This window comes from Panthera tigris, chromosome B1 (assembly GCF_018350195.1).
Source record: "Panthera tigris isolate Pti1 chromosome B1, P.tigris_Pti1_mat1.1, whole genome shotgun sequence".
NCBI classification, from domain to species: domain Eukaryota; kingdom Metazoa; phylum Chordata; class Mammalia; order Carnivora; family Felidae; genus Panthera; species Panthera tigris.
Window position 1 is genome coordinate 100,896,814 of NC_056663.1, and position 14,750 is coordinate 100,911,563.

At 34.8% G+C, this 14,750-nt stretch overlaps 2 protein-coding genes across 6 annotated transcripts in view; one reads left to right on the forward strand and one right to left on the reverse strand.

The window, feature by feature from the left end:
• The window catches only part of NUDT6 (nudix hydrolase 6), a 42,565-nt gene extending 33,445 nt beyond the window's left edge, over positions 1-9,120 (forward strand). For all 5 annotated transcript variants that reach the window (XM_007087585.3, XM_007087584.3, XM_015539988.2 and 2 more), the window contains 2 exons: positions 1,930-1,984; positions 6,181-9,120. In XM_007087585.3, coding sequence (XP_007087647.1) covers positions 1,939-1,984; positions 6,181-6,578 — 444 coding nt within the window. In that variant the 5' untranslated portion in view covers positions 1,930-1,938 and the 3' untranslated portion in view covers positions 6,579-9,120. The remainder of the gene's footprint in view (positions 1-1,929; positions 1,985-6,180) is intronic.
• Positions 7,014-14,750, reverse strand: part of FGF2 (fibroblast growth factor 2) — a 59,955-nt gene continuing 52,218 nt past the window's right edge. Inside the window, 1 exon segment of the mRNA XM_042984759.1 lies at positions 7,014-7,200. Within this exon segment, the coding sequence (XP_042840693.1) occupies positions 7,015-7,200 (186 nt within the window). The 3' untranslated portion in view covers position 7,014.

A 14,750-nucleotide genomic window follows, 5' to 3' on the forward strand; every position in this document is an offset into this window, starting at 1 on the left:
TATATACACTGATACAGGTGTTACCTAGGTGTGTCCATGGGACAAGGTGAGGTCAGGGTCCTCCTACTCCACAGTCTTCTCTGGAAGTTGCCGTTATTATTTATATTGCTAAGCCCATTAATGGGAATATGTTTTTTAATTAACCTGAAATTATATGGCCAATTAATTTATGACAAAGGAGGCAAGAATATACAATGGGGAAAGATAGTCTCTTCAAGAAGTAGTGCTGGAAAAATGACAGCTACATGTAAAAGAATAAAATTGGACCGCTTTTTAACACCATACACAAAAACTCAAAATAGAGTAAAGACCTAAATGGGAGTCTGTTTTAGTATTTTGAAAGGTGAAAAGATATACTTATCTCTCCATTGATCATATCTACAACATTAACCATGTTTTACAACCACTTAACTTAGGTCTTACGACCTACCACTTTGAACTAACTGCAAGCTCAAGCTTTTTGCAGGGGACAAGAAAGCTTTCTTCAGATAATCTCTTTAAACCTAAGTGGTGCCAAAAAAAGATCACATACTACCACAAAAATATATTCTTTTTATACCTAAGTTCTATGAAATAATCAAAATGAGATTTGTGTAAGCTGTTTTCAATCCTTATATCTAACATTTTTCTCCTAGTGTAAGCTGTTTTCAATCCTTATATGTAACATTTTTCTCCTAATAAGTTTATAATTTAATTAATAACCTCCAATTATTTATAGTCAAATCTAGGTAAAATTTTAAAAGTTCTTTTATTATTTTGGGGAGTATTTTCTGCCCTACCATTATAACATTTCTTTTGTTAGAAATGGCATTTATGGTGTTAGATATAAAATCTAACATCCTATCAGGAAAAAAACTGCATGGTTTCTATAGCTTCTGGAACCATTTCAAAACAAAATCTGAAAGACTGTCTTAATATAGATCTATACCAGAGATATATTTCTACATTAATAAAATATGCTTTATAAATTAATCTCAAGTCTGAGCCAGACACGGAAGGGTGGAAAGCCTAAATTCTGTACCCACATAATCAACAGTCTGTGGAAACTCTGGGAACCATGCCACTGGTCTCCAATGTAGCACAGTTGGGAAATGACACATTCTTTATGAAGCACTCATCCAGGAAATGAGTGGGTCAAAAAGCACACCAGTAAAAGGTCCATAAACTTATTTTATGAATGAAGATCATAAAGTGTACTGGCTCCAAGCTCAGCACCTTTTATCATGCTGTTGGATGTATATCACAAAAAATAATTGTGTCAGCCATAAGAATATGGTCCCATGCCATTTCATAATTATTTGTAATCAATTTTTTCCATATGTATCCTCATTCTCAGATCTTCCCACTTGCCCTTCCCCCCCAAAAATGAAATGGTATACACACACACAAACAGCACAAACTTAAACTAATCAGATTTATTCATGCTACCCATGAAAAGCAATTACATTTGTACATACAATCATTAACACAGAGACAAGAGAAATCTGATTAGACACACAACACAGAAAATAAATGTGAAAATTAAAAATAGTATATTTTAGTTATTAAACTTATACTGTACTTTCTACTTATTTATAGCAGCATCTGTAAGATTCCTCTATTTGTTAATAGTTAACTAGCAGCAAAATTTTAAAAATTACACAAATTCAGTAGATGTTTCCCTCCACTGTTTCATTCATACAGAATTTATCACATTAACCAAACAAAACCACTTCTATTTCCTAGAGAAAAAGGTAGGAAAAGATTTCAGAAGTCACCAGTTTCCCCCCAAGAAAAAGAAAGGGAGGAGTGAAGAAGGAAGATGAAAGAAATTTGCATGTTATTACCAAAAAATAAATTCTCAATCCCTTGACCAATTTTTGTCGAGTCTCCATGTGCGGGTTAGTGATTGAAGCTATGTTAACTTTATTTTCTGATTTTATATTGCAGTTGAAAAATATGTGGAAGTTCCCAGGAGGCCTGTCAGAGCCTGGAGAAGATATTGGTGTGTACCTTACATATTTTTAATTGCTTGAAAAAGTTTAGGAAATTTCTGTGTTTACTTTTTAGCTCAATAGCTGAAAATAAGATTTTAAATTTTCTGAGAAATTTCAGAGATTACTTCAGGGCTAATATAAAATTAGCAGCAAAACTTGTAATATTACAACTTATTCCATTAGTATAAAAAATACTATTAGGAGCATACCACCTGTTCTGTTTAGGATTGCTTCTAGATTAATTTGTTTGAAAATAAAAAGCTTTTCATATACATTGGTAAAGTTTAGCATTTAGGGTTATTTTGGATAGGACTAATACTTTTCCTGGAATTAAACTGTAAGAAAACACAAATTCTTGACCATTTCACCACACAACCATGCATACTAACTTTGTAAGTAATACTTATTTTGAGGTCCATTTAAAAGTCACTTATAGAGCACTACTGACTTAATTCTCCTCTTTATAATAATTTTGACTGCTATTTATTTTAAATAGTAAGGAAGCCAAAACTCTCTATGAGAAAGTCTCAAAAGAGAGCTCTCTAAAACAACTAAACAACTAAAACAACTTACAGAGCTCAGTATTTAAAACCAGGCAATGTGAAATAAGCTAAGAACTTTCCATGTTACTGAAAGAGTAGAAAGAGTAAATATGGAGTTTTCCTACATATTCCTTAACCAGAGTCAAACGCAGTCTCTATCATAATAAATCAATGGATGACTCATTTGATACCAGTATTATTTCTCCATGATTGCTTTTTCCATGTGCATGTTCACTATTTAACCAACATTTATTATATAAAGGCAACTTCCTAAATTATCTTTAAATATTTGTATATACTTGATGTGTATATACTTGAAACTTGATTTTTTTTTTTTTGAATGTTACAGATTAAAATGCCCCATACACAGTACATAGACAATTCCTAACAAACCAGAAATAAATTTACCACACTGAGATCTATCCATTGCAGATTTTGGTTTTTAGGTACGTCAGGGACCTTCTGCGTAAATTCTGTTGTTTAGGTCTTCTTTTGAAATAAAAGATTGTGGAGTGGTGCAAATGCTGAAAGAAAGGACCATTTACTTTGGAACACCTACTTATTTCATACTATCCTTATGTGATCTGTGACATTGTGTGTGAGCTAGTTAAATTTGTTTTACAACTTTACCCAGTCCATACTGGGCAAAAATCAGGCCACAGGAAGTTTGTTAGTTTCACCTTTTGAGTCTTGCCTTCCCAAATGAATGGACTTTTGAGTTTTTATGGATCCTGAATTTTTACTTCTATTTAAATGCAAATGAATAAACATTTCCAAGCCAAGCATGCATAATTTTAGGTTTAAGTATACTCCAGAACTCTTTAAGTCCAGGTTTAAAAAAAAGAAAAAAAAAGTAGTGAATCTGAATTTAAATATTTGTGGTTGTCACAACAACCCACCTATTTAGACAACATATATATGCCTCAACCATTGGAATTAGAAGCAGCAACTGGCATTCATATTGTCTAGGCGCATTATAAATTAAAGCTTTGCCTTAGAAATAATAAAATCCTGAAAGCAGCTAGAAATAATAACTGACAACAGAGTTCTGAAAGACCATGACTTATATCAGAGCATTTCTGTCTTTTAACACAATATTCTAAAGGATGAAGCCAAATCACCCAATAATTATTAAAATTATTTTCTTTAAATTCTGTATTTAGGAAAGTATGTAATATAGTAGAATACAGCCATCACAAATATAGCTCTTAAGTAGTAAACACTAGTTAACTGGGAAACACATGGGAAACATATTTGTTTTGGAATCCTTAATTCTATAATACTACTAAGTAAATGAAGCTCTCTTGTCCACAGTGCTTAAAAAAATTAAGGGGGGGCATATACAAAATAGAATGCAATCCTCAGGCTTCAATATAATACCCTAATAGTACAAAAGGATCTACAAGGTTAAAAATGGAGAAGTTGCCTTTCTAAAAAAAATACCATTTACCAGTGACAGTAAGAGAATCCCCTGCATGGGGAAAGGACTATAAAGTAGCAGGTTCTGATCAGAGCTCATCAGTGCACCAGAATCAGAGGGAAACAGTAGGAAAACCCACATTCTGCCCAATTTTTCCTATTATTTTTTTCCAACCTAATCCTATTGTTAAATATTACAAAATAGAAATAACAAAATAAACTCCTTTTCACTGTCTTGTAACTAAACAAAACACTAGGACATATTTAAACATCTCAGTCAGCAAACATAAAAACAAAACCCCCTTGGTTTTTCCTATGTCTGTTAAACATATAGAACAGTAAATGTTATATCAGTTCAGCTTACAGTACATTAAAATAAAGGTAAAACAGAATAAAGCAGTTAAATAAATTTACAAGTTTTTAAATTCATGGTGAAAGCCTTGGGGTAAAGATTTCCACGTTGAGGTGGAAGAAGTTACTCATACCTCATAAGTGCAAAAGCACTTATCTACCCATTCATTTTTTAGTCTAGTCAATGATATCTTGATTGAAGTTAAACTGATCAAACTACCCAGGGCAGTGCTGATTTTCAGTCAGCTGCTAAGGTGACTGCTGAGTAGGGTATATTCATTCACTCACAAGTCTGTCCTGTGCTTCCATGACACATAAAAAGGCTAGACTCCAAACGAAATGCCAGACTCTTAACTGGTGGTACTAAGAGTTTAACAGGACTCCGATAGTTATTTTTCAAAGTGTTTAAGGAATAAAAATAAACATTTAAACAATAGTTAAGTGAAATCAGCAAATGACATGTAAAGTTTTAGACTAGTGCAGCAGTTTAACAAATTTAGTAGCAAACATGTATTACATGCCAGGCTGAAAATTCTTTTTCTCATTAGGTTTTCCTTTTATTAACACAAATTCTTCTTTTATGTTTTAGTTTTAAATAGTAATTTCTAACCATGTTTAAACTATGGCAAATCTCAAGGGAAGGGGAAGTCAGCATGTAATTCAAAATCACAGACCAATGTCTTATATTTTCAGACCCTTTGCTCTTCCCATGAATATTTCCAGAGCGGTTTCTTAGGATTTAAAAAAAAAAAAAAAAAAAAAAAAAAAAAAACATATGTAGGAAATTCTTAAGCCAGTCTTTAATCAGAGTTATGTGGAAATTGAGACATTTTTCCTTGACTTCCTCTTCCTTACCTATTCTTCACCAATAGGACTGAGAAGGTAAATAAAATTTTCTTTACAGCAAACAAGGAAATAGAAGGGTCTTTGAGGAAAAATCTGTGGCTCTGGCAGTTGTGAAATTAGGAAGCTTCCCAGCAAACTGGGCAAAGAAGGCAGCTTTGTAAAGGGTTTTTCATAAAACACTTTGGGAGTCCGTGACAGGTCATCACAAAATTACAGAAAGCCCATTTAGGGGGTTCATCTGGAGATTTAGAAAAAGCAACCACAAAAATGTTGACAATAAACATTTTGCCCTAAAAATTTGCATAATATTGAAAAAATCAGCCTTATAAATGTGAAATCCTTGTTGTATTATTACAAAATTCTGTAAATTGCAAGTTTCTTGAACACTTCTGATAAAATGACTGCAGCTTGTTGGTGTTGGAGGAATGAATCCAAGTTCTTTGGAATCTCAAGAAACAAAGGAAATGCCCCAAATGACCATAATGGGATTCCACTGACAAGAACATAACAAAATGGTTATAAATGAATCTGTTCTATGACTTCAGAGGCTTGACAGTCCCACCCAAGGTCACCAGGAAAGCTTTGAACATTTCTCCATTCAATACATTCTGCAGCTCTACAGACTTTTATAAGGAAGAATGAATCACATTTTCTCAATACTAATATGTATAAATTTTGATGGATGAGCAGGAACAGGATAATAATGAAGAAACATGTAGGAATATTAACTGCAGGAAACTAGGTTTTCAACTTCTGGGAAGGAGCAGGAAGAGATTAAAATTGTGACTCCAAAAATATACAGGTGGGTAAGCCTACAAATAGCCAAAGAAATATTCAATATTTCAAAAGCCTCTTAGATATACAGTGGTAAGAAAATACTTTGGTATTTCAGGATGTCCAGAAGGCAAGGAGTTTATGTTGAATCCTTTCTTAGGATGAAGTTTTGCTTTTCAACCTTTAGATAACGTTACTTTATCTGAAAACTGTGATGATTAAAATTCTAAAAATGTGATCCTTACTGATTTGTACATCTTTCTTTTATATAGGAGACACAGCAGTTCGAGAAGTTTTTGAAGAGACTGGTATAAAATCAGAATTCAGGTCCCTTTTGAGCATTCGGCAACAGCACACCAATCCCGGAGCTTTTGGGAAGTCAGATATGTATATCATCTGTCGCTTAAAGCCATATTCATTCACCATAAATTTTTGCCAGCATGAATGCTTAAGGTGTGAGTGGATGGATCTCCATGACCTGGTCAAGACTGAAAACACAACTCCCATCACCAGCAGAGTTGCTAGGCTGCTTCTCTACGGGTACAGAGAAGGGTTTGACAAGATTGATTTCACCGTGGAAGAACTTCCAGCAGTTTACACAGGCTTGTTCTATAAACTGTATCATAAGGAACTGCCAGAGAATTATAGAACTATGATAGGAATGGATTAAATCCATATTTGTGTTTTTAAAAATGTTAAGTAAATTGTACGTGTAGGATAATGTGTACCATATTATATGAAGTGGTGGACATTTGGGGTTAACTAATATCTGACTTTAATTTTCCAATTTTGTATAATTTCCATGAAGAAAATTTGTTTTTAAAAGCCTCTTTCCAAATGAAGCAAACGTATGACAAAGAGTGTAGCTCTAAATAAGCTTCACTGGATAAAGAGAAATGCTATATAAAAGGTGGAAGTCTATACTTTTTCTAGGAACTTTTATTGCTTTTCTTTACTAAGGCAATGGTTAAATATTTAGTATTTGATAAAAGGTTATCTGACCATTTATCCAAACTGAGCAGCTAGCTGTACATTTTTTTCTTTCACTAACAAATTTCTAAAACATCTTCTTTCATATGAAATGAGATCAGATGCTGCTATTAAGATCAGCTCTTAGCAGACATTGGAAGAAAAAGTATAGCTTTCTGCCCAGGTCCTGTTTTGGGTCCAAGTTTATACTGCCCAGTTCGTTTCAGTGCCACATACCAGCTGGAGTATTTCCTTGACCGATAAGTATTGTAGTTATTAGATTCCAATCGTTCAAAAAAGAAACACTCGTCCGTAACACATTTCTGAAAAACAAAGGAAGAATGAGTAGTTGTTATTATGCTTTCACATGAAACACTTATGAGAGTGCACTGCCCCTTCTGCTCAACCAGCAGCAGTGCTCTTGGCTTCAGAACAAACTAGTTTGCAACACTCAACGGGCCAAAGTCTGACAGAATCTAGCTCTGCAGAGGGATGCAGGACAAGAACTCAGCACGTCAGCAGGACAGCTTTCAGGCACATCTCTTCAGAGGAGGAATTCAAGGACCATTCTCCAGCCCTACAATGGACAGGTCGGGTATCAGGCAGCGAGAGCACACAGATGCTGTCAGAACCACACTGCCTCAGACTTGAGCCATCCCATAAACATAGCTTTCATGAAGGGGGATATACCCAGTAACAAAGAACACACTTCACTTAGTGAAACCCAAAGCTGTGGCTTCCCGTTAGGTATGTATGGCACATCCATATTCCTCCCAGTCCAGAGGCTGGTGACTAATCAGGGGTCGTTTTTACTTATACCAGGGTTCCCCTGAAACTGCTGGAAGGGTAACCCAGAGATACCTTCGTAAAGAAGAAGGCTTTGTTAATTAATACTTTACTCACAGAAACAGTATCAATTCATAAATTACAGCAATTTTTTTCTAGTGGCTAACATTTCTAAGGCATAAAAAGAATAGTTTATTATATAGAATATAATGTATATATAATGCCAAAAAATTGTATTAGAACATTAATATATGATTAATATTCCCAAAACACTAACAGAGAATGAAGAATAAGTAACATAGACCATATTTATTTCTGGCAGTGTCTTTCTTGTGGGAGGGGAAACTACTCTCCGTTTTTATTTCGATTGAACTCTTTAGCGGGGGAGGGGGAAAAGCTAGCTTTACAAATAGACCTGGAAATACTTTCCAAGTAATGAAGTCTAATAGGCTGCTACATTATTTCAAGTAAATGTTCAAAAATCAATTTCACAGGGTACTGATGATAGTTCTTGACCTCTGGAGTGTGTGTTTGAGGGGGTGTCAACAAATGATTTACTTTAAAGAAAAATCATTTACTACTTATATTACAATTAGGAAGAAAGAATTATACCCATATGGAAATCCATAAAAATTTATACATATTTGTATTTCCACATACAAATACAACATGTACATGTATGACATAAACCTAAAGCTTCGTATTAATGAGTGTACCAGATCCCAGCTTATTTCTGTATACTCAAATCTAGGAAACTTCAGGTTTACAAAAACTACACAGTCAAAAGACTTGAATCCTTTCCCAGATTCTTTAGTTCTAAGATAAACAGTGGCACAAACTGTGAGAAAAACATAAATCAATAAGCAGAACAATGAAAAGAGCTGGCATAATAACCAAAATTAAAATGATCTACACGTAACTGGCGTTTCCGTCATCTAAAGTAAGGGTGTGGTACTAGATCTTGTAATCTGCTTCTAGAGATAAGAATTTTACTGGATATTTACTTGGCCTTAATGTTTTGACCATTGTTAACTTTTCAAAATGGAAATACAAAATCTGATTTGCCCATTTTTTGTAACAAATTACTACGAAAGCAACTGAAGTCTTTCTTATGCAAATAAGTGACAGGTAGCATTACAGAGAAGCATTCATTGCACAAAGACCCAGCTATGTGATACACAGGACTGTCCTATGCATAAAGATTACACCTAGGATAATACTGATATTCTATATAGCTAGTACTTTAACTCTTCCTTTGAAGTTGATTATGCTTTTTGTGTTAACTGAAGTCAACCTGTGTCACTTTGTCATTTTCCAGTGCCACTGATAAAAATCTTCCTCTTTCCCTATTCCAGGTTTAGGATCAGGAGTAGAAGCAAATAGGGGATCCTGGGCATTTCAGTCGGTTAAGCATCTGACTCTTGATTTCAGCCCAGGTCATGATCTCACTCACAGTTTGTGAGATCAAGCCCTGCATTGGGTTCTGCACTTGTTGAGCAGAGCCTGCTTGGGATTCTCTCTCCCTCTCTCTCTACCCCTCCCCCACTCACACGCATTTTCTCTCTCTCTCTCAAAATAAACACATTTTAGAAAAAGAAGCAAGCAAAGAATGAGAGAATAAGTCACAGTAATCATAAAGATAACATGAAAGGTCATCATTGAGCTTCACAGGCTAATTCTCCAGAGACCTGAACCACCTCATTCAGTCATCATTCTGGACATTGATTTTTTTGGTGTTCTGTCAGCTTCCAGGATGTCCCACCTTGCTAAGTTGGCACTCCCTACAGTGCTTGGCCTTTGGGATACATACCATGCAATAATATCTGTCTTCTCAACCAGTTCCTAGTATTTCAGAGAAAAGAAATAGTACCAGGGATTAAGTGGATAATACATCATGAATCCACGTTTTCGTTTTTGTGGGTTTTTTTGTACAGAACTTACTTGTACCCTTACAAAAACAAATGGGAGGGAAGGAAAACTAGCTTCTGTGCTGAGTGTTCAGATACGTAAATTTACTAAACTATTACATACTTGAAAACAAACTACATTTTTCAAAATGGGTAGTAGGGGCAAAATTCAAGTCTCAAGTCAAGCAGGCATTTAACAGCCCAATGTAAATACAATTTTCAATCCTCTCCATTCTAAGTTTACAAATCATCATCGGTGACTGTGATTTCAATATTCCCTGTTAAAAATGAATGCAAAGTAATTTTTGCCAAAATTTATAAACATTTACAGAGCTTTTTCCCTATTCTCAATGTTTAACGCTAACCTTTTCAAACTTAGAAGAAAAGGGAATCTTCAAAGAAATGATGTCATAGAAGAAGTGGATAAAGTAGTTTCTAAGGGTTTATAACAACTTGTACCCTGTCTTTGAGGCCCTTATTTTGTATAGGCCAATGATCTGGGAATTCCCTTAATTCATGGCTTTTGACTGTTTCCATGTGTATCATTTAAAGATCACAACAATCTTGTGACATAATTATCTTATACCCATTATTTAAAACTCACTGCTCTTCATAACTTATTTCAGATTGTGGACACTCACTCTGCCTATGTATCTGATCCCTTTTCATAAAGCTAAGTTTTTCTTTTTTTTTTTAATTCAAGAATAATTGGGGGATATAGAAGACACACAGTTTAAATGGTGCATTTACTCATTTAATGCATAGTTTTTCTTCCAGCCACTGGGATACATCAATGAACAAAACTGAACAAGGATCCCTGCCTTTGTGCCAAATTCCAACTGGAGAGACACGCAATAACTAAATAAATTATATGTTAAAATATGATAAATCCTATGGAAAAATGTAAAGCTGAGTAGGGTAAGAGGGATTGGGAGTAGAGGAATACAAATTAGGTTGCAATATTAGCATAGTCACAGTATGAGCAATTAAGAAACTGACATTTGAGCAAATACTTGAAAGTGAAGTTAACTTGAAAGAGTTAACCATCCAGCTCTCAGAGAAGAAAGAGCATTCCAAACAGAAGGAATAGCTAGTGCAAAAGCCCTACAGTAGGACCATGCCTAGAATGTGTGAGAGGCAGCAAAGAGGCCAATGTGGATGAAGCGAGGGCTTGAAGGGAAGATACAAAACAGATGAACATAAGGAAAGGGAAGCAAAAATAACATAAAAACAGAGGGGGACAAAACACAAGAGACTCTTAAATATAGCGAACAAACAGAGGGTTGGTTGCTGGAGGGGTTGTGGGAGGGGAGATGGGCTAAATGGGTAAGGGGCATTAAGGAAGACACTTGTTGGGATGAGCACTGGGTGTTATATATAGGGGATGAATCACTAGAATCTACTGAAATCATTGTTGCACTATATGCTAACTTGGATGTATATTTAATTAATTAAATGTTTATTTCTTTTCTTAATGAGTAAATCAAATTGTGTTAGCCTCCAGTAAAAATACAATGATACTGCAGAATCTAAAACTAGAGAGCTAAGACCAAAGAAATTCAGACTAAGAATTGAAATATATCAAGATCATCTAACTTTATAGACTATTTAGGCCCTGAGAAAACTAAATCAGATGGCTCTAATAATTTGACTATCCCAACAACATCTGTGAGGGTCTTTGGTGGGCCAGGCAACCTGGATTCCAGACTTGCCTTAATTCTTAACTAACTTACATTTATGAGGAAGTCACTTAACTTTTCCAAGCCTTACTTTCCTCATCTGTAAAATAAGATTATATTAGATGATCTTTAGGATCCTTCCCAATCTTAGAGATGCCTGGGTGACTCAGTTGGCTAAGCATCTGACTCTTGATTTCACCTCAGGTCATGATCTCATGGTTTGTGAGATCAAGCCCCGAATCAGGCTCAGTGTGGAGCCTGCTTGGGATTTTCTCTCCTTTTCTCTCCACCCCACCCCTACGCAGTCTCTGTCTCTGTCTCTCTCTCTCTCTCTCTCTTCCTCTCAAAATAAATAAATAAATAAACATTGGGAAAAAAAAAGATCCTTCCCAATCTTTAACAATCTTTAAGGCTTTAAAGTCTTTTAAACAATCTTTAAGTCTTGATATACAATGAGAAAAGAAGTATCTCCCATTATACATTGATCAATCACACAAATCTGGTCCACTGCTACATGTTAGATTTGAACTTTATGGTCATTTCCCCATGCTCTGTTTTTTGGATTGTTTATTCCTTTACAGTACTTTGATTTTTCAGTTTTGGCTTATGAGGGAGTTTGCTCAACATGAATCCAAAAATGCTTTGCTTACACCACTTCTGAGAATTAAAAACAGACATGATGTAAGTATCAATGTTGATTATTTCAGAGCAAAATAAAACATACAAATTGTGAAAAGTTAAAAGCAAATTGGACCTTAATTTTTTTATATACATAGAAGTTGTGTAAAATTTTATGAGATTGGTTTGTAAAAGCAGTAATTCTCATTAGGTAGTAGCCTTTGCATTTAATATTTTCTCTCTTAAAAATCACATACATTCCTCTTCAATTACTGTATTTTTCTAACAAATTTGATCAGTATGTATTGTCAATCTAGATAATTGGATAATTGAGCCCTCCAAAATCTATTTTCCCTACTTTGCTATGCACAGGGGTCTCATTTCATTGTTAAGGCCCCTCAACTAAGAAAGTTATTGCAAAGGTATAAAAAAAAAAAAAAGTAGTTTACTTTTGCAGTTATTAAATGTATATCCTCAGAGAATACAATTTTTTTTCATATTTCACTATTATGGATCAACATAAGTTATACACATTTCTCATATTGCGATATCTTGTTAAGGATTTCATAATCTATAGCATTATCTAGAAATCAATATGCAATTTTCTAGCAGATAATGACCAGGCACATTTTTTATACCAATGCTAACACTGATGTTTGGGGACTTAAATTTAAAACTACAGTTAACTTCACTATATGCAGTTGCAGTTTTTTTAAACCTACAATTTGTGAACACATAACAAATCATAAATCCTAATATTTGTTCTGGGCTTCTGTTGTTCATGGCAACAAAATTTATCCTGCTATGGAATGGAATAAGAATCTGTTGTGTATTAAAGAATTACTCAATTTCAGCCTCTAAATATAGGCTTTGCCAGTTAAATATAGTTAGTTTAAACTTTTACTTTTTCTAACTCCAAAGTGGGGGGGGGGGGGTGGGCAGGCAGACCCTTAAGAAATGTTTTCAAACAGTGAGAAATCCTTACCCTGAAAGTATTCATGCCATTAATATGTGAAGGTATTAGGGGAAAAAATAGTACATAACTTAAGTCTTTTTTCATACTCCCAATGGTAGCAATCAATGTAACACAACTCTTAAGAACCAAAATATTTTATGTGTCCAGAGTACTCTTCTATCTGTGACAAAATGAGAATGTTTAGCAAATCACTCAAGAATCACACACCGGGGAGAATGGAGAAGAATCCAGGGATGTGCCATAACACAATAGTCTGAAATGGAGCCAGGGAGAAGAGTGGAAAGAATTATGCCTACGGCAAGTGCAAGTTCATAAAGTGGCTTTCCACTACTTGCAACATATGGTGTATAAGGCACTTCAGCAGTCTATCCACCTTTCCAGCCTTATCTCTTCTTCCCTTCCACTTTACATTTCCTTTGCACTTTACACTCCAGCAGTAGTGAATTACTAATAATGCTAGAGAAACACCTCCTAAGCTTTCTGACTTTGCATGTGCCGTGCCCTGGAAGTACCTATACTCTCATCTCCACTCCTCTGCCCCATGACTTCATGATGAATTCCTTCTTCCATGTCATCTAAAATCCCATTTATATGTCATCCTCCCCAATCTAGACAAATTTAGGCCCTTCCTTTCCTATATTACTTCCTATGTCATAGTATTTCTTACTTCCTTTCCAATATTATTATGCATCTATACAAGATACAGAAACAATACATCAAAACCCTTACACATTATTACAAATACTTATTTACACTTCTGCCTCCCCAAGATTATGAATCAGTACGGACACAGACCATTTTGTATTCAACTTTATAACCCAGTTGCCTAGCATAACATCTGGCACACTGTTGGCTCAATAAATATTGGCTATTCTTGAAGAGAATTCTGAAGTTTATTCAACTACCAAAGAGAGTGCATGCCATTATACCCAGACTTGTTATTTATCCTGCAAAAATCACACAAATTGATAACATATCAACATAAATATATCTTTGTCAGATGATCACTCAGATGATTGAAATATTTTCTCCCTAAGTCTGTTTTGGTCCTTGAGAAATCCAAAGGTCTTCACTCAGAAAAATTTTCAAAAACTATTTGTATGCTGTAAAACACCACAAGTGTTCAGTAATATTAGATCCATTCTAATTATGGAAATAATTATAGGCGATTGTAAAGGGGAAAGTTATAGGCGATTATAACTGGCTACTGGTACTGGTATGATGACTATTGTGTATACACACACATGTATGTGCGCGCGCACACACACACACACACACACACACACACACACTTTCAGGTATGTGTCCCATCTATTCCCCCAATGAGACAGGAGTTGGATCTATATCTTTTATACTGCTTTATTTCTGTGCACTATTCCCCACACACTATGTCTGCTCAACAAACATGTAATCCTGGTTCTAATGACAATGGTGGAGGTGGCAGGGAGCCTGCATTAGTGAAAAGAATATTACCCAGGAGCTAGGACTCATAACTAGCTTTGAGAAAAAGTAAAAGAGTGAAGTCATTGTCCTGACTGAGTTTATATATAAATGAGAAGATGAAGAGGAAGTAAATATTATGAGGATCTATTATGCATGACCCAGATAGGGCACTGGATGTAAATTATCTAATTTAGTCCTCACAAAAACTCTATAAGATAAGATCATTGTTGTCTCTATGTTACAGGTAAGGAAACTCAGAATAATTTGCTCAAGAACACACAGCTAATACATGGCAGAGCCACTATCAGTATCTAGGTTAAGAGCCCACATTATCAACAAGTATTCTATATGGCAAGCATTTTGTATGTGAAATCTGAAAAACGAAACTTAAAGACTGATACTCAAAATTGTATATATCCACCCCACTGATCTTCAAACAACTACACAATATGAGTTTATTTTCA